At 42.8% G+C, this 22,403-nt stretch overlaps 1 protein-coding gene across 1 annotated transcript; it reads left to right on the plus strand.

Annotated features, from left to right (window-relative positions):
• On the plus strand, nucleotides 14,328-21,666 carry LOC110437272 (translation initiation factor IF-2-like). Its single transcript, XM_021465659.1, has 2 exons — nucleotides 14,328-14,463; nucleotides 21,206-21,666. The coding sequence occupies exons 1-2, from the start codon at nucleotides 14,328-14,330 to the stop codon at nucleotides 21,664-21,666; spliced, it is 597 nt and encodes a 198-aa protein (XP_021321334.1).

Here is a 22,403-nt window from a genome sequence, read left to right on the forward strand (position 1 = left end):
CTTTGACTTTGGTCAAACTTGGTCAAATGACAAAATAAATTACTTAAAATGAAAAAATTTTGAACACCAAGTTGTTAGATATCATCAAGATCTAAACTTTTTATATACACAATTTTTCCATTTGAAAAAGTGTAAGTTAACAATACCCACCAAATCTTGAATCTCACACAAACTATATGAAACTATATGTGTTAATTGTGGATTTTCAACTACACCTTCGCAAAACTTTGTCAAATGCAAAAATGGTCTATATATGAAATGTACATTTTGATGAGTGGAACAATATTGGTATTCATGACTTTTCCATTCGAGACCATCTAGGGTCCCGAAACCGCTGCGTGGCTATGAATTCTCTGAAAATTTAAAATTCAGTGGTTCAAACTTTTCCAAAAGAAAAGTTGACCATTAGACAAAATGTAGAACTTGATCAGTATAGCAAACTTTGTATTCATAACTTTTCCATTTGGAACAATCTAGGGTTCGATCAAAGGGTGTGTTCATTAAGATATATATTTTTATATGATAAATAGATTTTTTATTTGATGAAAACAATACCCTACTAGCATTCCGAGTAATAAATAACAAAATTAAAAATTTTAACGTCAATATGATGTGAAAATAGATTTCCAGTTGATTGGATATAGTTTTTGTAAATTTATTGGAATAATATATTTTTGCATTAACAAAATACTAAACATTTCTTACAAAATCATTGCAAATTATAAAAATATAGTAAGATATTTAAGGTTAAAAATTTTCTTGTGTACATTAAAAAATTACAATATATGTCACTGTTTAAAAAATATTATGTAAAATATTTAATTTACTATACAATTTATAATATAAACTGTATATATAAATAATTGAAAAACCCTAAAGTAAAAAACAGGGCCTTTAGCACCGGCCCATAGTGGGAACCGGTGCTAAAGGGTCCTGAAAATTTTCAGGACCCGCCCGAGCCCGCCTAGGACCCTTTAGCACCGGTCCGTGGCTGGAACCGGTGCTAAAGGGTCCCTTTAACACCGACTGGTGTTACGCGCCGGTGTTAAAGGCCCTTTAGCACCGGTTCCAGCCACGAACCGGTGCTAAAGGGTCCGCCCCTATTTAAGTCATGGGCGCCCTGGATCTGAGCAGTTCATCTTCGTCTTCGTCGAGTTCATCGTCTCCGGCGCCGCCGCCCGTTCGTCTGCCCGCGCGCGACCTCGCCGATCTCCACCGCCGCCGCGGCCAGCTCCGGCCACCAGCGCCGCCATCTACGCCTCTCCACGCCCGGCCCCGCGCGTCCATACACACCATGTATAATCCAAAACCGAGATCGATATATATATATATAAATTAAATACTCCACTGCAGTTTATATATATAATAAATAAATGTTATGAATTATATGCCAAGCACTTTGCAATTTTAGTGATTTGTATATATTTTTACACTAAAAATAATAATTAATGAATGCTAGCTAGTATATATATTAAGTATATATATATATACACTAAAAAATAATGCATGATGTTAGTATATTATTCTAGTAATAGTTTTTAGTATATTAGTATAAGTGTAGTGCTGACCTGTTATAAATTATATTATGCTAGTATATATTTGTAATATATTAATATTATTCTTGTATTATTTTGTAGTATTATTTTTTTAGTATATTATTTGTAGTAGTATTTTTTAGTATATGTTTGTAGTATATTATATGTATTATTCTTGTATCATATTTTATTTTCTAGTGTTTTGTATATATTATTGTTTGTACTATTATTCTAGTATTATTCTTTTAGTATTTGTATTACTTGGCTTAAAAGATTCTAATATTATTTTTGGAGCACTCCAGCACTTTCATTTCTAATATATATTTTATTTTCTAGTGTTTTGTATATATTATTGTTTGTACTATTATTGTAGTATTATTCTTTTAGTATATTATTCTAGTATATTACTAGGCTTAAAACATTCTAGTATTATTTTTTAGAGCACTCCAGCACTTTCATTTGTAGTAGTACTAGTAGTATATAAGTCTCTAATATATATTTTATTTTCTAGTGTTTTGTATATATTATTGTTTGTATTATTATTCTAGTATTGTTTTTTATATATTATTCTAGTGTATTACTTGGCTTAAAAGATTCTAGTATTATTTTTAGAGTACTCCAACACTTTCATTTGTAGTAGTACTAGTAGTAGTATATAAGACCAAATTATTCTAGTAGTGTTTTGTATATATTATTGTTTGTACTATTATTCTAGTATTGTTTTCTAGTATATTATTCTAGTGTATTTCTTATCTTATATAGAATATATATATATATATATATATGTATGGTTGCAGACATAGAAATGGCTGACCGTCCTCATGATGATCCTGATTATATGAAAGATGCCATTCAAAATATGATCGACGACGGTAGTCAGTACTTTATTGATTACCACGAGATCATGCAAGGCGAGCGACTGAGCAACAAGAGGGCAATGCCCCGGAGCAACAAGAGGGCAATGCGCCTGAGCAACAACTTGTCGTGCAACAAGAAGAAAATACTGGCGAGGTATGTAAATGTAAACATATATAATTAATACATCTCTTACATTAGGTTTTAGACTTACTTGGTTATTAATTTAGTATTTTTGTTTCTATATCTACGTGTAGCCTTCTGGATCGACCTCTACGGGGAGAAGCGTACCTCCACGAGGGCCAAAGAAGCCGTTGGAGGGCCGCTATGTAATCTCTGAGTTTGAGATAGCTACAGGCAGACCACTTGGTGAACATGCAAATAAATATGTTAGTCACTGTGGATATCTTGTGAGAGATCAAATACCGATTAGTGCTCATGAATGGAGAGAGAAGCGAGGTGCTCCTGAGATCAGTTTTGTCTCTGATCGTGACAAGGACTTAGTTTGGAAAGCCGTCACAGACGTTTTCACCTTCGACACCAACGATGAAGAGTTGAAGGTGCGAATTTATGACTGGACTATGAAGAAGATGGCAGTACTGTTCCAGAATTGGAAGAAGACTTTGTACAATAAATTTGTCAAGAAAAACGAGACTCCAAATTTCAACCTCAAGCAATATGTAAAGCGGAGGGCCTTCTGGAATGACTTCGTGCAGTACAAAACATCAGAAGAGGGCGAGGAACGAGCCATTAGAAACAAAGAGAATGCAAGTAAAAAGACATACCACCATCATATGGGATCAGATGGTTATAAGAGTGTTGTTTCCAAGTGGGACCGAATGGAACAGGAGATGCTTGCTAGGGGTCACACTCGAGACAATAGCAAAGAATTGGAGCGAGCGCTCCAAGCATTGGTTCTACGGTCATGGGGGAAGCGTGGACCCAGACACCGGGGCGCTAGTTTGGGGCCAAGAAATCTCTAGAGCAGCAGAGAGACTAGTCCGTGCACGAGAGGCGGTTCAGTCTGGTGAGTTCAGGCCTAACAGGGAGAAGGATGAACTCACCTATGCGCTTGAAAATCCTGAGCACGGTGGGCGTACGAGAGGCTATGGGGCAGTTCCGTGGCTGCAATCATTCCAAGCCGATCAAGATACCTACAGAAGCCGCTAGAGAAAGAAGGATGAGGAGGCAGAGTGGATCCGCCGCCTGGAAGCTTTTGTTCTATAGTCAGAAGGGCGCGAGAAAGCTCGTGAAGAATGGATGCAGGCGGAGATTCAAAGGGAAGTGCAAGCAGCACTTAGTCAAATGACGAAAGGGCAAGGTACATCACAGCCTGAGGTCAATGTTAGCACCCCAGGCCAGTTGAAAAGCAGCTGCGCATCCACGGAAGTACCAACCATTCAGGATGACACGAAGCTAGACTTCCCCGTGGATGATGTCACAGAGGCTTTTACTACCTGTGAGCTGCATGTACCAGATGGGAATGCAACAAAAAAGTTGGCTATCGCTGTTGTCAACCCTATCGACCAAACGAGAACTCCAAGAATCCATAATCGACCAGTACCTGGTGGATATGCTAGCGTCTCGGTTGATAGGGTTGAGAAAGGTTGTGGCAATGTGTCTCTAGACATAGAAGGGGGAGACGGAGAGAAGACCTTAGGTGAAGCTGAGAAGACATTTATTTGTTGGTGCAAGCGCTTCATAATTATTCCTCAACATAGGCTTGTGTGTGATTTTACTTCTTATATTATTTCTTATGTATTGAAATTAAAAAAAAGTTTGCTCACAAAACTTGTAATTGTTTTCTTTACAGGGACTCCTCCAACCTAAGTCCAGTTCTCTCCCCAGCGCATCATAGTGCTGCGGGCGGTGACAATGCTGGATCTCCTCCAACACCTGCGGCAGCCACACCGACCCCGCCACCGCCACCACCACGGTCTCCACCTCCTCCACCGAGGTCTCCAACTCCTCCACCGTGTTCTCCAACACCGAAAAGATCAGCCCCACCACCTCCACCGCCTGCACCGCCCTCTCCAAAGAGTGCACGGTCGGTCCCCTCACCTCCAAAACGAGGTAGTCAGAAGCGGTCCGCCCAAGAACGACCGAAGTCATCGGTTCCACCTCCAAAGAAGGCTGCCTCAGCAAAGAGAGCTAAGACACCAGAAAAATTATCTTATGAAAAGAGTGAAGATGAGGTAATTGCTGCATCCAAAGCTGAGGTGAAACAATTTTTTGATAAATTGAAGGAGGATAGAAAAAAGCGGCTAAACCCAGAAAAGCCGTACTTTTATGTAAAGCTATCGGAACTGAGGCAGAAGGTGGCGGACCAGCAAAAGAAGCAACGCGAAGCTCAGAAAAAGCCAGCACTTTCGGACTATGAGCGGTCTCTGGTCAAGTCTTCACAGCCTAGGAAGAGAGTAGGAAAGGGGGTCCCACAGCTCGGAGAAGTATCAAAACCGGTGCCCCCTTTGATTGTGCCAAATCAATACGGCTCAAATGAAGACTTGATGCCAAAGAAATCCTTAGCGTTGTCTGAGCTAGACTCGCTTGAGCGTTACTTTGGACAGAGCGGTTTAAATATGGAAGAAATTGCCGCCATTCTTGGATGCCAAACATTTGAAAAAGCTGAGGTAGTTGATCAATGGAGGGTAAGATATGAACCGGGCAGGAGTCTATTCGACCCTCAGCGTTTACATGAGCTCGGCACACAAATGTTTGCAATAAACAAATGGTGCATTGAGGCATCTAAAAGGGGAGAGAATTGGATTTCTGTTCGTATTAGACAACATCACTACTTCCATAGAGATGACCTCATATACGTGCAGTTCGAAGAATTGCACCAATTATGCCACCTCGACGCTCTCGACAAATCTCTTGTCAGCTGCTTTTATCTGTAAGTATTTTTTTCTTTTTATTATACTTCTAACTTCTTTAATTATATGTATATAATCCTTACACACTTAGGATTTGTATGTATATATGCAGGCACCAAATGAGAGAGCTCAGAATGAGAAATGACAATAGTATTGGGTTCGTTGACCCTTATATTGTTTTCAAGGCTCCGCAGGCAGTGTGGACAACAGCTCATGAAACAGAAGTCAACACCAATCTTATGAGGTTCTTTGTGAACCAAAAAGAAAAACAAAAATACTCTTCCCCTTCAACTTCGAGTGAGTTATATAGTTATTAAGTGCATGCATATTTTATTTTAATAATTATTACTCGAGACAAGTTTTATATAGTTATATATAGGCCTGACTATATATATGTGTGTAAACAGCTTTCACTGGATACTCATAGTCATTGAAATTCCCAAGAACCGGTTGATAATCTTTGACTCAATGAGAAAACCACAAGAAAATTATCAACAAATGGTAAACATTATTCAAAAGTACGTAATGTCGATCTCATCTAGAAGAATATCATAATATGACTCTGTAATTATTAGTTCACGATCCACAATGGCTATGTGTAGGGTTTGGGAAAGATTCATTGACCGTGAACATCTCAGTGGATGTAAAGCGCCGCTTAACATAATACATCCACAAGTAAGTTCTACTAGCTAGCAAACTTTCGCTAACTTTTAGCCTTCTTATTGTCGTGGTCGTGAATATTATATATATATATCGTACAGTGGTGTTTAAGACAAGAAGAGGGGAACAATCTATGTGCATATTACGTGTGCAAATTCATGATGGCACAAGTCAATCAAACACCCACAGAGACGCTCAGAGTACGTTACATGTCTCTTTTCATTATCTCCTGAATTATATTGAATAACTTAGATAACTAATACTTTTTTTATTTATTTCAAATTAAAGACGGAATGGTTGAGGGAAAAGGTCATACAAAAAGACCGAATCAAAGCTATCCAAGAGATGATAGCAGGATTTCTCCGCGAGCAAGTGATCAATCCAAACGGCGAGTTTCACTTCAACGGCAACGAAACTCTTATTCCAAACAACGATGATCATTTGTATCGTTTGTAGACATTGGGAGAAAAAACTCTATATATATATGTGTTACGAATTTTGTACATATAAAACTATATATATATATATATATAAAGCTTTTTACATACCTATTTAATTTTTGATGCGGCCTATTCATTTTATTATAGGCAAAGCTTAATTATTAAGCTAAGCCTATAATTTTCATTTATATATGCTTAATATGCGTGTAATATAAATATATTATTGTATCAGCAAAAACATGTATTGAAAAACCTATTATTATTATTATATAAAAACAATAAACAGAACCGAAGAAGTGAACCAAAAAAAGAAACCCTTTAACAACGGTTGGTAATACCAACCGGTGTTAAAGGGTCCTGCAACGTGGCAGCCCTGGCAGAACCCTTTAACACCGGTTGATATTACCAACCGGTGTTAAAGGGGGGGGGGGGGGGCTTTAGCCCCGGTTCTCCGAACCGGGACTAAAGGGTGGGCCTTTAGTCCCGGAAGGACAGCACCGGCTCGGGAACCGGGGTAACAGGTCCTTCCCGACCGGTGCTAATGCCCCGTCCTGCACCAGTGACGATCAAGAGCTAGTGGTAGTATAATACAAAGAGAGATGGAGTCTCCTTATCGAAACAAAAGAGAGATGGAGTAGGTAGGGAGCAAGCAGGGGGAATCGATGATAGGAAGAAGATGCTAGAAGGTTCTGGAAGATACTAAAGCTGGGGGCGAAAAATAGAACAGTACAGAGAATTGTGTGTTACGCTCTTGATCTCCTTCTTCAATGGTCCGGCAGCATGGCCCATGACACATCACTTGGAACATATATATATATATATATATATATATATATATATATATATATATATATATATATATGGAAATTTCTTTGCGCACACATACTCTAGTTGTTGTATCACGTTAACCATATGGACGAATGAAACTGGCCAAGAAACCGAGATTCAAGCCGAAGGAGTAGCATGGGTACAATATTTAAAAGTAGTAGGGTTTCTTAATTGCTTAATGGGTCATGCCGCATGCAAATCCGATAAGACTCAACTCCCATCCACATGCCACGACGTCCGCTCCTAACCCTCGCATGCGTGTATCTCAGGTCGGAGTAGTTCCTCGTGCGTGTAGAAGAAACGCACCCTATATAGGGAAATTCCTTTCTACACCCTATATATATGGAAATTATTTTGTACTCCCAGGAGTAGTTACTCCCATATCTATATCTCTAGATTTAGAGTATATATATACCCACACAAGGAATAAAGAATATCTACGCAGGAGAATTACCAGGCGTCATCAGCTCTAAGCAAGCATCAGCACTAATGGTGCATCTATGCATGCGGAGAGTGTACGGGATCAGGCGTTGACGCGCTGAGTCCCGAGGCGGTGCGCGCAGCTGTAACATACAAGACGCCGCGACAACAGTGTGCTAGAGACAGACTGGAGAGCACGAAGACGGCGGTGCGCTGGCGTCGCTGCAGCTCGCAGGCTATCCCCTACGTGTCCAATAAAGAGCGTCGTGTCGCTCCTATAAAAGGTGGAGGCTGAAGCATCAAGGAGGGATCAGGCATCATGCATCGAAGTCCAGCAGCCATCCACGAGCAGTGAGCGAGCGAGAGCTCTAGTCCTTTGTACACCTTGTAAGTGAGTGGTAGTCCCCAGCAGGAGCGGGTGCCTCGCCTGTGCCGAGGTAAGCCGGCTCTTGTCGTTCCTATGTTCGGGGCCTCTCGAAAGGGAAAGCCATATGTAATCCTGTCTGTACACCTTGTGAATATGGAGTGAGTTCGTCCTTGTGTTTCCCTGATGTTCTTTGGTCCGATCGCTGTTGGCATTTCATAGCGTCATCACAAAAGATAGACTAAAAGTCTATCCCTACAACAGCTCTAGAAAGCCTGTTGACTCTAGAAGTGGCAAACGGAAATACCGCAAGCGTATGGTAGTCAATGTAGCTTTCACTAGGAGTATTCTAGGTATCATATTTTCCATGGGGAACGTGAAGTGAACTAACTAGGCTCAAGGTCATCCAAAGGGTCAAGGATAGGTAAGTGATCTCACACAGATCCTAATCTAAAGATAAATGGTAGAGAGCTAGCTAGGTGGGAGGACAACGAGTGAGAAAAGACTCCTATGACTCTAACTTTACTCTTGTGAACCAATCTAATCTAGTAGCGGAGACACACTAACGTCGCTAAACTTAACTGCTTGTTTGTTGGAAGTCGACTGCAATAGGAGGACAAAACTCCTATCCAAGCGGACTCATTTCTTATGGGCGCCTACAGACCGTACCCGACGTGAATAGAACCTATTGGAAAGCAGAGGCCTGTCACGCTTCGCCGCCGCCCGCTATCACATTTGATACGGTGGTATTCAAGGGTAGGCTTTAGTCTAAGCACCACGCTTATGCTAACTCCTACTACTCAGACTAAGTATACGAACTAGTCCAAGTACCGTGTTACCGGCAGAGAAAACAACCCAAGCACTTAAGACTAACTTAGCTAGTATATAACTACTATAAGACAGACTAGGACACTACAATAGAATATTGCACTAAGTAAATACTGAAAGTAAATACTTAGAAAAGTAAAGGAAAAGTAAATATATTAAATACTCAAAGTCTTACAAAAGAAAAGGTAAAGAGGAATACCAAACTCTCTAGAATACGACTCTAGAGACTCTGAGCTTCGCTCGACTCAACTCTAACTCCCACACTAGACTAACTACTACTACCCTACATTGTAACAAGTGGATCTTGAAGTGTGAGATATGGAAGATGAAGGCCTATAGGGGGTATTTATAGCAGGAGGTGGAGTAGGGGCTACTCCAGTGCCACATCAGCAATCCGCGTGACCTCCAGCATGCACCATTAGACAAACCGACCTTGGAACCGCCATATGATCAGCGGTTGGGGATTTCCATCACATGTTCATCATGGGGACGTCAGCGGGAGTGAACCGACTCAAGATGGGGCCCACATGTAGGTCGACCGACCTGCCATCTAGATGATAGTGGGTCCCACTGACCTTCTGGAAGGTCCTTAGGTCGGTGGGAGGCTGGGCCAGGTGGCATGACCCAATTGGTCGGTCGACCGATCGACCTTTGGGGCCCCTAGCCCACCATTGGCCTCCTGGTGGTGTCCCCACTTGTCATGTGAAGTGTTGTCTAAAGTTGAGTCTAGTTACACACTTGCTTGCTTCCATGTGAGCCCAAGGATCCATGTGCTAAGTGTTTGAACCGTTGAGGGCAAGCACACTTGGATCCAAGGGTTGGGATTGACTCCTTGGAGTATGCCATGGCTCATGCTGTGGAAGGGAGCCCCTGGTGGGCCCAAACCATGGTCGGCCAACCAAGGTTATGGGGCCCTTAGGGCTCATTTCCTTCTTCCTTGCATTGAACAAGCTAAGAGTACAAGTGGAACTTTATTAGTGATAAATATGTTCATGTGATGCTTATCTTTCTTCAGTCGAGGACTGTTGACCGGCTTTTGATTCTATAGAATTGGGTCTTATTTCCCGTCAACAAGAACCCCCACACTTAAGTCTTTGCTCGTCCTCGAGCAAAGGTTAGAGAAAGATAACCTATGATTATGACACTTTTAAGATATAAGCAAACACAAAGACTACTCAAGACATATCTTATACAAGTGGGTTATGTGGCACTGTCTAACATATATCCTTAGGATGTTGAAAAATGGAACAATTCTCAAAGCAAAGTCATCTTCCCATTTTCATATCCTTAGTACTTAGAGTTTTTGATAAATGTTTTAAAAGAAAGCACATAGTTCATCCTTACTCCTCTAATAGTACTCTCAAGTCACTCAGTAAGTATAGGATTCCTCACCAAGGCATAGCATAGGATTGCCTTCTTTTGTTTCATCCTACATCTATTAGGCTTATGGGGCTTAGGTTGGGAGAAACAAGATAGCATACTTGTATTGTATCTATTGTAAAGTCAAAACAAGGATCCAAGAAGAAGAATGTCATAGTCCTAGATCAAGATGTGTAAGTGTTGACGGGAAATAAGACCCAGTTCTATATACTCAAAAGCCCGTCAATAGTCCTCGACTGAAGGAAGATAAGCATCATATGAACATATTTATCACTAATAAAGTTCCACTTGTACTCTTAGCTTGTTCAATGTAGGGAAGAAGGAAATGAGCCCTGCGGGCCCCATAACCTAGGTCGGCCGACCAGGGTTTGGGCCCACCAGGGGCTCCCCTCCATGGCATGAGCCATGGCATACTCCAAGGAGTCAACCTCAACCCTTGGATCCAAGTGTGCTTGCCCTCAACGGTTTAAACAGTTAGCACATGGATCCTTAGGCCTACATGGAAGCAAGCAAGTGTGCAACTAGACTCAATTTTGGACAACACTTCACAAGACAAGTGGGGACACCACTAGGAGGCCAGTGGTGGGCCAAGGGCCCCAAAGGTTGGTTGGCCGACCGTCCAATTGGGTGATGCCACCTGGCCTAGCCTCCCACCGACTTAAGGACCTTCCAGGAGGTCAGTGGGACCCACTATCAGCCACAGGGCAGGTCAACCGACCTACATGTGAGCCCCATCTGGAGTCGGTTCACTCCCACCGACCTTCCTCATGTGTGCCAATGCTCCAACCGTCCATCTAAGGCGGTTGGGAGGTCGGTGCATCCAAGGGTGGAGAAGGAAGGATCACGCGGATCGCTGATGTGGCACCCCCTCTCTCACCCCTATATAAGGAGGGGCCCCCATCTCCCATCTTCCATCTCTCATCTTCATTTCCAAATCCCACTTGGGAGATCAAGTGTAGTCTAGTCTAGTCTAGAGTGGGAGTTAGAGTCGAGTCGAGCGAAGCTCGGGTCTCCGGAGCTATCTTTTGGAGAGTCTGATATAGCTCTTGTACCTTTTCTCTTGTATTACATTCTTTATATCAATATAGTCTTTCTTTACTTTACTAAGTATTTACTTCAAGTCTTTACTTTGAGTATTGCTTAGTGCATTACTATACTTGTAGTAGTGTTGTGTCTTAGTATTATTAGTGTAGCTGCCTTAGTTAGATTAGTGTCTTCAACACCTTGTGTGTGCTCCACTACCATTAGGGGCTTTGGCTAGTTACGTGATAGTTGAAGTTATAAGACTAGTGTAAGCGAGGTGCTTAGGCTAGCGCTTATTAGTCGATGCCACCGTATCAAACGTGTTAGCGGGCGGCGGCAAAGCATGATAGGCCTCTACTTCCTAGTAGGTTCTATTCATGTCGAGTTCGGTCTGTAGACGCCCATAAGACAAAAGTCCGCTTGGATAGGAGTTTCGTCCTCCTATTGCAGTCAACTTCCACCACACAAGACTGTTCGGATACTAGTCTAGTTGAGTCGTTTACATTAATTAGGATTAGAATACAGAAGTAGAGTTAGATACATAGGAGTCCTTACTCACTCGTTGTCCTCCCACCTAGCTAGCTCACTACCAGTTATCTTTACTTACCTTTATCTGACTTATCTATTATTCTATCTTGCTATTCTTACCCCCCTATTAGCACTAGTGAACTTAGATTGAGTAGACACAAATCATGGATATCCATCCATATATTTATTAAGAGAGTCTTAGTCCGCTTCCCGTGAGCGAACTATAAATTATGATACCATAGATACTCACCATGGTTGAAGTGCTACAGCGGTACCTGTGCGTCTGAAGAGTTACCCTTGGTACGTCTTGCGTCACCGCTAGAGTTTAGCGTTGCTTAACATTTCTAGAGCCGTTGCTCAGGGTAGCCTGACACCCTATCCTAGTAACAGCTCAGGCATGCATTTAAGCAGTGCCAGTTAGGTGCCACTATTTCTAGATACTTGTCACATCTTACTCTAGCTGGTGTGCGTTAAGATTTGCCAACAAGCATTTCTGGCACCGTTGCTGAGGAAGCATCATACTAGGAATCTCAAATAAATTGGAATCCGTGATCTACTCTAAAATCTGAGTATCCATTAGTGTTAGGGCCTGTTTAGATTGGAGATGAAAATTTTTTGGGTGTCACATCGGATGTGTCGGAAGGATGTCGGGAGAGGTTTTTAGATACTAATAAAAAAACAAATTACATAGCTGGTCAGAAAACTGAAAGGCAAATCTATTAAGTATAATTAATCTGTCATTAGCACATGTGGGTTACTGTAGCACATAAGGCTAATCATAGAGTAACTAGGCTTAAAAGATTCGTCTCGTGATTTTCAACCAAACTGTGTAATTAGTTTATTTTTTATGTACATTTAATGTTCCATGCATGTGTCCAAAGATTCGATGGGATGGATGAAAAAATTTTGGGCAGAGAACTAAACAGGGCCTTAGGGGCTTACCCTTCACTTGTCTTGTTTCTCGTTATCGTGAATCTAGACAGTGCATGAGCGGTTTTCAATTGCTGCCAAACTTCGTTGAAGCTCATGAGCAATTGTTGAGGAGAACTAGATGCCGTTAGGTTTCTCCTCAAAGGTTCATCTCAGAGACCCAACCGCTTGTGGAAGGAAGTCCCGCACCAGTTGTTGAGGTAGTCATTGTTGTGTATTCTTAACATCATTACCAAAAGTAGACTTAGTTTTCTAATTCTGATAACGGTGCCAAAAATGCCAAACCTATCCCTCACACCACTTAAGCCAAGTTGTCATCCCCAACATGATATAAGAGACGCGGTATTGAAATATGCAAATGCTCTTCTAAAGAAATAACAAATGAGATCTGCAAACGCACAGATTAATACCGATGTAGCATTTTAACCGGGAAGTATTCCAGTATAACACTCCAAAATTTTTAATTTTGGATTGTTATTAGAAAACACTAAATTAAACAAGGATTTAAAATTTTTGTAAAATATTCCAATATTTTATTCATTATTGTTTTTATAAAATGAGAAGAAATGTGGAATTTTATAACTTTTATAAAGTTAAGTGATGAGTGTTTTGTTATTGTGTGCTTTGTGCCCTAGCTTTGTTTGGCTTGTCTCGCAAAAATGAATTTCTAAAATTTTCTAGCGAGCCACGTTTGGGTCCTGTTGGTTTTCGAAAAAATAAAACTCCAAAAGTCCTATTTGAAAACAAATTCAAATTCGAGTTGGAAAAACAATTTAGAAATGTGTCTAAACTAAAATATATTTGGATTTCAAAATAGTCTAAAAACAAGTTCCAAATGATCCCAGGTTTTGTTTGGATTCAAAATGGTTAGAAATTTGTTTTGCAAAATAGTTTGTAAATCACTCTTTATAAAAAAAGGAGAAAGGGAGTTTCCTTCTCTCTGCAAATTTTGGCCCAACCCTGCAGCAGCACAAGCCCAGCCCCCGTCCTTTCCCCCCCACCGCACGCGCATCGCCCGCGTGGGCCGCGGCCCATCTCGCGCCCCCGCCGCTGGCCTGCTGCACCCCAGCGCCCACGCCTGCGGGCCTGCCTGCCAGCCCGCGCCCAAGCTACTGACGGCCCGGCCCCACTCGTCAGCGAGACGGGGCCATCGTCCCCAACCTCTCGCCCGATTCGGACGGGAGAGCCCGCCGCCGCCCTGCCCGATCTTGCCCAGTGCGCGCCCCGAGGTTGGCCGTAGCCTATAAAAACCCTCGGCTGCACCCCGCGCCCCCTTTGGAAGCCCTAGCCGCGCCACTGCCCTGCCCTAAGTCGCGCTGCCACCAAAACCGCGCCCGCTGCCGTGTGAAGGTGCCTGCCGCCGTCGATCCCATCGGCCGTCGCGTCCCAGACGACGCGAACCGCCCCTAGAGCTCCGCACGGAGGTGAGCTACACGCCGGACCCTCCCCCACCTTCTCTCTCGCTTCTCTCGCGTGCGCGCCCTCGTCGGAGATGACCGCCGCCGAGACGCCGCCCCGCCGTGAAACCCACTCGCCGCGGCCTCTCTTCCGCGCGACCAGCCTACGCACCGTACCCGCCGCGCCGCGCGCGACGCGTTCTTGCTCTCGGCACGGCCTCCCGTGCACCGTAGCACCGCGCAGCGAGCTCGCCGCGAGGCCGGCCATGGCGTCGCCGCGGCCAAGCCCCCCCGCTCACCGCGCACTCGCCCGATCCGGCCCCGGTCCACCATGGACCGGTGGACCACGCCCCTCGCCCCGGTCCACCATGGACCGCCCAGCCCCGTCGCGCCACGTGGCCGGTCAGCTGGCCACACACGCGCCGCCCCTGGCCGTTTTGCGAAAAAGCCCCTGCAGTTTTCGGTATTCAACCCGCGCTCCGCTGTAGTTCAAAAGTATTTCGAATTAGGCCCTAGTGTTAGCAGTTTAGCCCCTGGATCCATTGGTATTCGTAGATTTAGTCCAAAATGCTTTTAAAATTCAGTTTTTAATTATTTAAAATATAAAAAATAGTTCTCTTTATTCACAGTTTTGCCACTGACCTAGTTTTGGCCATAGAATCTGCGTTTTAATTCCGATTGAGCCCGTTCTTGTCGCGTTAGTTTTGTATCGACGTAAACTACGCGTTAGCCATGACTTTTTCCATGTTTGGTACTTTACATTCTTCACCATGAATATAAAATGATTAATGTCTAATTAAATGCATTTTCTAATCTATATAAGTAATTTAAGTTTATAACTTTAGTTTTTCTTAAACAAATATTAATATGATTAATGTCAATGTGAATTGTCTTTTCAAGTGTGACTTACTTAGTCTAACCTCCTTTCATAAATGCTTTGTATAAGTTATGTCACCAATTATATGTTTTCAAGCTATTAAAAGATAAAGTGACTTAAATGGTATATAATTGTTTATAATTAGAATATGACTAACATTTAGTCCTAACCTTTGTAATTCTTCATAAATTTGGTCAACTCAACTTTCAAATATTTCTTTGAATAATCCATCACCTGTTTTCATGAAATATGACCAACATATAGTCGTCTTCTTCGTTACACTTCGAGCCTCGATAGTCGTGTCTATTTAATGATAGCTCTGTTCTTAATCGTTCTTGTGTTGTCACGATCGTAGCAACAAGCCATGATGTTTAGTGCGCTCTTTCTAAGCTTTTCTTTTGATTGATGCTTGTTCTTAGTTGTGATTGTTGTTTGTCTGTTTGTGTTGCTTGTTTGCTTCGAGTAGAAGAAGTGTGGTTCGTCAACAGTGAAGACCAGAAGCTAAGGACCGATAGTCGAAGCAGAAGTTGGAGATTAGAAGAAGGAAGTCAAAGATTTCTGAGCAAATATACACTGGGAATAAAGGCAAGTGCAGGCACCCTTTGATCATATTGTACCTATGAACCTTAAATACATTTACTTTTCATTGCATGTGTCTTAATACTGTAAACCCTAAGGACATGACTAGTTTTCTACTATATTCCTTGTACTCCTGGGTTTTATACATGGGTAGAATAGTGAACAGTAGTTATGCTTAGCTGTTCTACTCATCAATTCCATATAATAAATAAAAGTAAATAATCTTGCCCAATAAATTCCTCAATGATGAATAATGTTTAAATGATGAACAATGGTCACTTCAGTGACGGAGATGTTGCGGTGCTTGTGAGCATCGTGGTTTGGTGGTGACAGGGGGAGCGGGTACTGTTGGTGGTCCGGTTTGTCGGGCGTACCCGTCTCTGCTCTCCGTAAGGACTTAGTCAGGGAGCGCCCCCCTTGGACTTACAGTGCAGCTCCAAGCTATATGGCTCTGGCTTAACTAATTATCAGGACCTCCGCTTGTAGGGTGTTACTTTCCGGGTAGGCGTAAGGAAGTAGCTTGGGTATTCATATTAAGAGGTCGGTCAGTTCGGGGTCCCATTGCTATGGGCACGGCTACCGCGCGCCCCGGCAAAAACTTACGAGTGGCATCCTATTATTTGGACCCTGTGAAAGGTCTCGTAGTGAAACCCTGCCTGCTCACCTTGGTAGTGTTTTGGGGAGTGGCGACCCCGGGCAAATGGGAATCACGACTTGGAGTGAACGTGCACACCTCTGCAGAGTGTAAAATTGATATATCAGTCGTGCTCACGGTCACGAGCGGCCCAGACCCTCACTTGATGAGCCAATTGGAATCACATGGAACTTGGAGGCGGAACTTGGTTGAGGTTGCTACCTCGTGCTTTGGCGGAATGGCTATTCCGTGTTGGCAGGATTGCTATCCTGTGCTCTTTATTGGGATTGTTATCCCATGATCTTAATGGGGTTGCTACCCTGAGTTACTATCCGAGGTTGCTACCTCGGTGATCTTAATAATAATAGTAATTATAATGATGACTAATAATATTGCTAATTAACCTTCATCTAAATAAGGGTTGGAATGCTCTACTCACAACTAGTAATAGGTTGTTTAATAATAAAATTGTAATAAAAGTTTACCAACTAAAAAGCTCACCTGCAGTCAAACAGTGTCAGCTTTTCCTTTGATTAAGCCTTGCATGTCATTATACTTTCTGCCTATACTTGTTGAGTTCGACATGAACTCACCCTTGCTATTACCCCCACACCCAGCGTGTAGTAAAGTGCTGCTCAGAAGAGGAATGGAGATGCTATGGAGTTTTCTAGAAGCTTATCAGAAGTGCTTGGCGTACGGAGCCCCCAGTCAACCGTCCCTGAGAAGAATGGAGCCTAAGAAGTTTAGCTACTATTTCCGCGTACTCTGATGTTTGTAAGTGTTAATATAAATATGTTTTCCGCTATATATAATATTGTTTATGATATTTCTATTCTTTGTTGTATGTGTGGACTTCCTGGGCACACATATGACGACTCTGGTCTTATTTTAAAAGCCAGGGTGTGACAGGAATGGTATCAGAGCAATGTTGACTGTAGGATGTATGCCTAGATAGCACTGGTTGATTTCTAAAGCTTATTTTGCTATAAAACTATTTTCTTATACCTTGACCCTTTGATTCTGACTATTTCTTCATCCTTGTCATGTTGTATCCCCTCCTTGAATAGCTTCCTTTGAGCTAGTTCTATTTATCTCCTTGGCTTTTGTTTAGTTGATTTCCTGAAGTTTTCAAAACTTGCTTTATTTCCAAATTCGATGGCCCTTCATCATCTTGAACTTACCTTTTAGGATGACCACCACTGTTGAAGAAGTACGTGTAGTATCATGGGTGTGTTGTGTGCTTGTCTTGCTTGGTTTGTTGCTTTGTGTGTCATCTTTGTCCTAGTGTTTTAAAGGAGGCCTGGAAGAAATCATTTGAGGGTTAGCTCGATCCTTGCTAAGTGGGGTAGTGATCTCTCTTATCCTATCCATCTATTGTCAATCTTGATCCTCTCCACCTATTTTCTCTCACTTCATATCATGCTCTTTGTCCATACTACTCTAGCTCATTCTACTATTGCCTAATGTTAGATGGTCGACACCAGTGATGACATCAAAGGAAAGAAAACCAGTAATCAGAGTCAACAAATGCCTTGTACAACACAACTAAGTAGTGAACAAGTGATAGCCTGGCAAGCTCAGATCCTAGAGATGGCAGCAGATCATATGACAAGACTACAGAATCTTATGACAGTACAAGCTCTACTTCTCCAAGGTGGCATTGAGGAAGCTTACATCAAATGTCAGGAAGACCCAACCATGCTACCCTTGTCTCTTGTAAACAAGGAGAAGCCCTTGTTTACACAGGATCAAGTACTAAGTGGAGTGGGACCACAGAAAGATTCTCAGCTACCTTTAGAGAAGACCGTGACCAAAACTCAGGAAGAAGCAATAAAGCGACAAGTAGTAGAAGCCTGGAAGAACATGAAAGCTAAGAATGATGGTATTAATGAGGCACTTGGGATTCAAGAGCCGTGTAATTGCTGCAGATATTATGGTTTACCGTGTTGTCAGAAAAAGTCAAGCGAAGGAAAGGTAGAAGTACCCCAGGATCAAGAGACTGAAGGTAACAAGAAAAGGAAGGCAATCTCCCTAGAGCCACTATTAAGAGTTGAGTCAAATTTGAGTTCTACATTGCAGTTACCTTTAGTCCCAAACTCTCATCAGCACATACATATCCTGAAGAGTTAGATGCCCCTTCAGCTACACTTGCTGCGCCAGAGATATGCCTAGATGGATGGACCATCACCTATACAGAATTTCAGCCTCGAAAGAGTAATCCAGCTAAGAAGCAAATAAGTGAAGAGACTCCATTGAAGGTGAACCCTCAAAACCAACAAGTAAGTAGTACTTTAGTTACTCCTGGCACATCAATTCAAGGAGCTCAACGTCAGGATAGCACCTACGGTAAAACTGTTAGCAGTGCTTGTTACCAGTGTCACGAAGAGGGACATCACAAGAAGCATTGTCCAAAGAAGTACCCAGTTCATGACTATGTTAATGGTAGATTGAACCATGTGGATATGTGTACTGCTTGCGAAGCACAAAATGTGGTGTTTGGATTGATTCTAGTCAACTCAACTCCTGCCACTGTTTTGTTTGACTCAGGTTCCTCACATTCTTTCATCTCAAACAAATGTGTTGTCGATCGTAAGATGCTTATGGTTGAAATGAAGAAACCCATACTGGTCAAATCACCAAGAGGGAAGATAAGAGCAACCCGCATGTGTCCAAAAGTTAGACTCGGTATAAAAGGTGTAAATTTTGAGGTAAATCTTATAGTCCTAGAATCATTGGATATTGATGTCATTCTTGGAAGAGGGTGGTTAACTGCTTGTCATGGAGAGATTGATTGTACCCAACACTCAGTATCCCTAACCACCCCATCGGGAGACAGGTTTGTGTATGAAGGCACTCAACCTCACCCCAAGGTTTAAAGGACTAATGGAATGATTGTATCGACAACGAGGCAGTTTAAAAAATGTGGAACTTATACAAAGGCGATATATTCTCAACATCTGATGTGAAGGAAGTTATATTAAGGGACCTAGATAGATTTGAGCTAGTCAATGATGGTCTATGAAATCTGAAGTCAGTTAGGTCTATCAGCTTATAAAGATTTTGTATTCAAGTCACTTGTAATCTTCTTTGTAAAATGAGATGTCTTGTTCATTGGACCTTATCATTATTAAGCTTCCAATATGAGTAATGAGTTGTTTGACCAGATGTTCAGTCTATTTATGGTAAGTGATGGAACCTTGGGCGAAGCACCTGGTGTTGTCCCAACATCAAGTGGTAGTGCTTACCTATGAAGTGATCTTAAACATTCCATGTAGAATGAATTGACAACCTTTGTGCAGTTCTCTCTCGCAATATTTCCCCAACACTGCAAGTGGTATGAGAAATCTGCTTAGGATCCATCTATGGAGACCATAGAGAAGCATCAAGTGTCCTAGGAAGAGTGGTGCTTGTTGACCTATCAAAGCAAGACATAAGAAACCAAAGTCCTAAGATAAGACTTATTTTTCACCCTAGGCCTTGTTTACTTTCCAGAAAATTTTGCAAAATTTTTCACATTCCCTGTCACATCGAATCTTTAAACGCATATATAGAGTATTAAATATAGACGAAAATAAAAACTAATTGCACAGTTTGGTCGAAATTGACGAGACGAATCTTTTGAGCCTAGTTAGTGCATGATTGGACAATACTTGTCAAATACAAACGAAAATGCTACAGTGCCTATTTTGCAAAATTTTTTGGAACTAAACAAGGCCCTAGAATATATGATGGACTATCACGTGACCAAATTCAGAACCTGAAGGTCCGATATACCACCCTACCATTATGGTCAATTTCTCATGACCCCTTGCATTGCTTTCTCAGGTGGTGTTCAAGAATTTTCTCCTAGATAAATCTTTTGTCTTTTAGCTTAAGTCTCACACTTTTACTGAGATAACTAGGGTTATTCTTAATCTATCCTTAAAAATCGGAATCTCCAAAAGTGCAGCGTGTTATCAGCGTGTTATCAGAATGTTGATTCTCTCCTTGTTCCTCGGAATCTCCAAAAGTGCAGCGTGTTATCAGAATGGTAATCTTTGAAGGAAGATCTCTAAAGATCGTTCTGATCTGGCAAGATGAAGCTCTTAAATAGGAGTTTTGAAGATGAGCAAACACTTGGTCTAAGTGGGGCAACATTCACTACGATCATCACTCTCAAAAATCTCTAATCAGAAAGACATGGAGAACTATAAATTGATCCTTATCATTCTTGCGACGAACCCTTATCTTGTTTGCCGATCGATGGCCTTGATCTTACATCTCATAAGACTACAAATGATTAAGCGCGAAGACTTGAAAATAAATCTAAGTCTCTCTCATCAAATTTTTACTAATTCTTTATCCTTTCATCTTGTATCTCATAAATCTTGAATCATGGACTTGTGAGCACCATAATACGGATCTTTATCTTTCTATAATCTGTTATCTTATCTTGCCGAAAGTTTCGAAACAACTTTGATGATCTACTTTATCTTTCTCTCTAGTTTCCTCAAATCTCGGGACGAGATTTCTGTTAAGTGGGGTAGATCTATAACACTCCAAAATTTTTAATTTTGGATTGTTATTAGAAAACACTAAATTAAACAAGGATTTAAAATTTTTGTAAAATATTCCAATATTTTATTCATTATTGTTTTTATAAAATGAGAAGAAATGTGGAATTTTAAAACTTTTATAAAGTTAAGTGATTTGTGTTTTGTTATTGTGTGCTTTGTGCCCTAGCTTTGTTTGGCTTGTCTCGGAAGAATGAATTTCTAAAATGTTCTAGCGAGCCACGTTTGGGTCTTGTTGGTTTTCGAAAAAATAAAACTCCAAAAGTCCTATTTGAAAACTAATTCAAATTCGAGTTGGAAAAACAATTTAGAAATGTGTTTAAACTAAAATATATTTGGATTTCAAAATAGTCTAAAAACAAGTTCCAAATGATCCCAGGTTTTGTTTGGATTCAAAAAGGTTAGAAATTTGTTTTGCAAAATAGTTTGTAAATCACTCTTTATAAAAAAAAGGAGAAAGGGAGTTTCCTTCTCTCTGCAAATTTTGGCCCAACCCTGCAGCAGCACCAGCCCAGCCCCCTCCTTTCCCCCCCCACCGCACGCGCATCGCCCGCGTGGGCCGCGGCCCATCTCGCGCCCCCGCCGCTGGCCTGCTGCACCCCAGCGCCCACGCCTGCGGGCCCGCCTGCCAGCCCGCGCCCAAGCCACTGACGGCCCGGCCCCACTCGTCAGCAAGACGGGGCCTCGTCCCCAACCTCCCGCCTGATTCGGACGGGAGAGCCCGCCGCCGCCCCGCCCGATCTTGCCTAGCGCGCGCCCCGAGGTTGGCCGTAGCCTATAAAAACCCTCGGCTGCACCCCGCGCCCCCTTTGGAAGCCCTAGCCGCGCCGCTGCCCTGCCCTAAGTCGCGCTGCCACCAAAACCGCGCCCGCTGCCGTGTGAAGGTGCCCGCCGCCGTCGATCCCATCGGCCGTCGCGTCCCAGACGACGCGAACCGCCCCCGGAGCTCCGCACGGAGGTGAGCTACACGCCGGACCCTCCCCCACCTTCTCTCTCGCTCTCTCTCGCGTGCGCGCCCTTGTCGGAGATGACCGCCGCCGAGACGCCGCCCCGCCGCGAAACCCACTCGCCGCGGCCTCTCTTCCGCGCGACCAGCCTGCGCACCGTACCCGCCGCGCCGCAGGCGACGCGTTCTTGCCCTCGGCACGGCCTCCCGTGCACCGCAGCACCGCGCAGCGAGCTCAACGCGAGGCCGGCCAAAGCGCCGCCGCGGCCAGGCCCCCCCGCTCACCGTGCGCTCGCCCGATCCGGCCCCGGTCCACCATGGACCGGTGGACCACGCCCCTCGCCCCGGTCCACCGTGGACCGCCCAGCCCCGTCGCGCCACGTGGCCGGTCAGCTGGCCACACACGCGCCGCCCCTAGCCGTTTTGCGAAAAAGCCCCTGCAGTTTTCGGTATTCAACCCGCGCTCCGCTGTAGTTCAAAAGTATTTCGAATTCGGCCCTAGTGTTAGTAGTTTAGCTCCTGGATCCGTTGGTATTCGTAGATTTAGTCCAAAATGCTTTTAAAATTCAGTTTTTAATTATTTAAAATATGAAAATAGTTCTCTTTATTCATAGTTTTGCCACTGACCTAGTTTTGGCCATAGAATCCGCGTTTTAATTCCGATTGAGCCCGTTCTTGTCGCGTTAGTTTTGTATCGACGTAAACTACGTGTTAGCCATGACTTTTTCCATGTTTGGTACTTTACATTCTTCA

This window comes from Sorghum bicolor, chromosome 7 (genome assembly GCF_000003195.3).
Source record: "Sorghum bicolor cultivar BTx623 chromosome 7, Sorghum_bicolor_NCBIv3, whole genome shotgun sequence".
Classification (NCBI taxonomy): Eukaryota; Viridiplantae; Streptophyta; class Magnoliopsida; order Poales; family Poaceae; genus Sorghum; species Sorghum bicolor.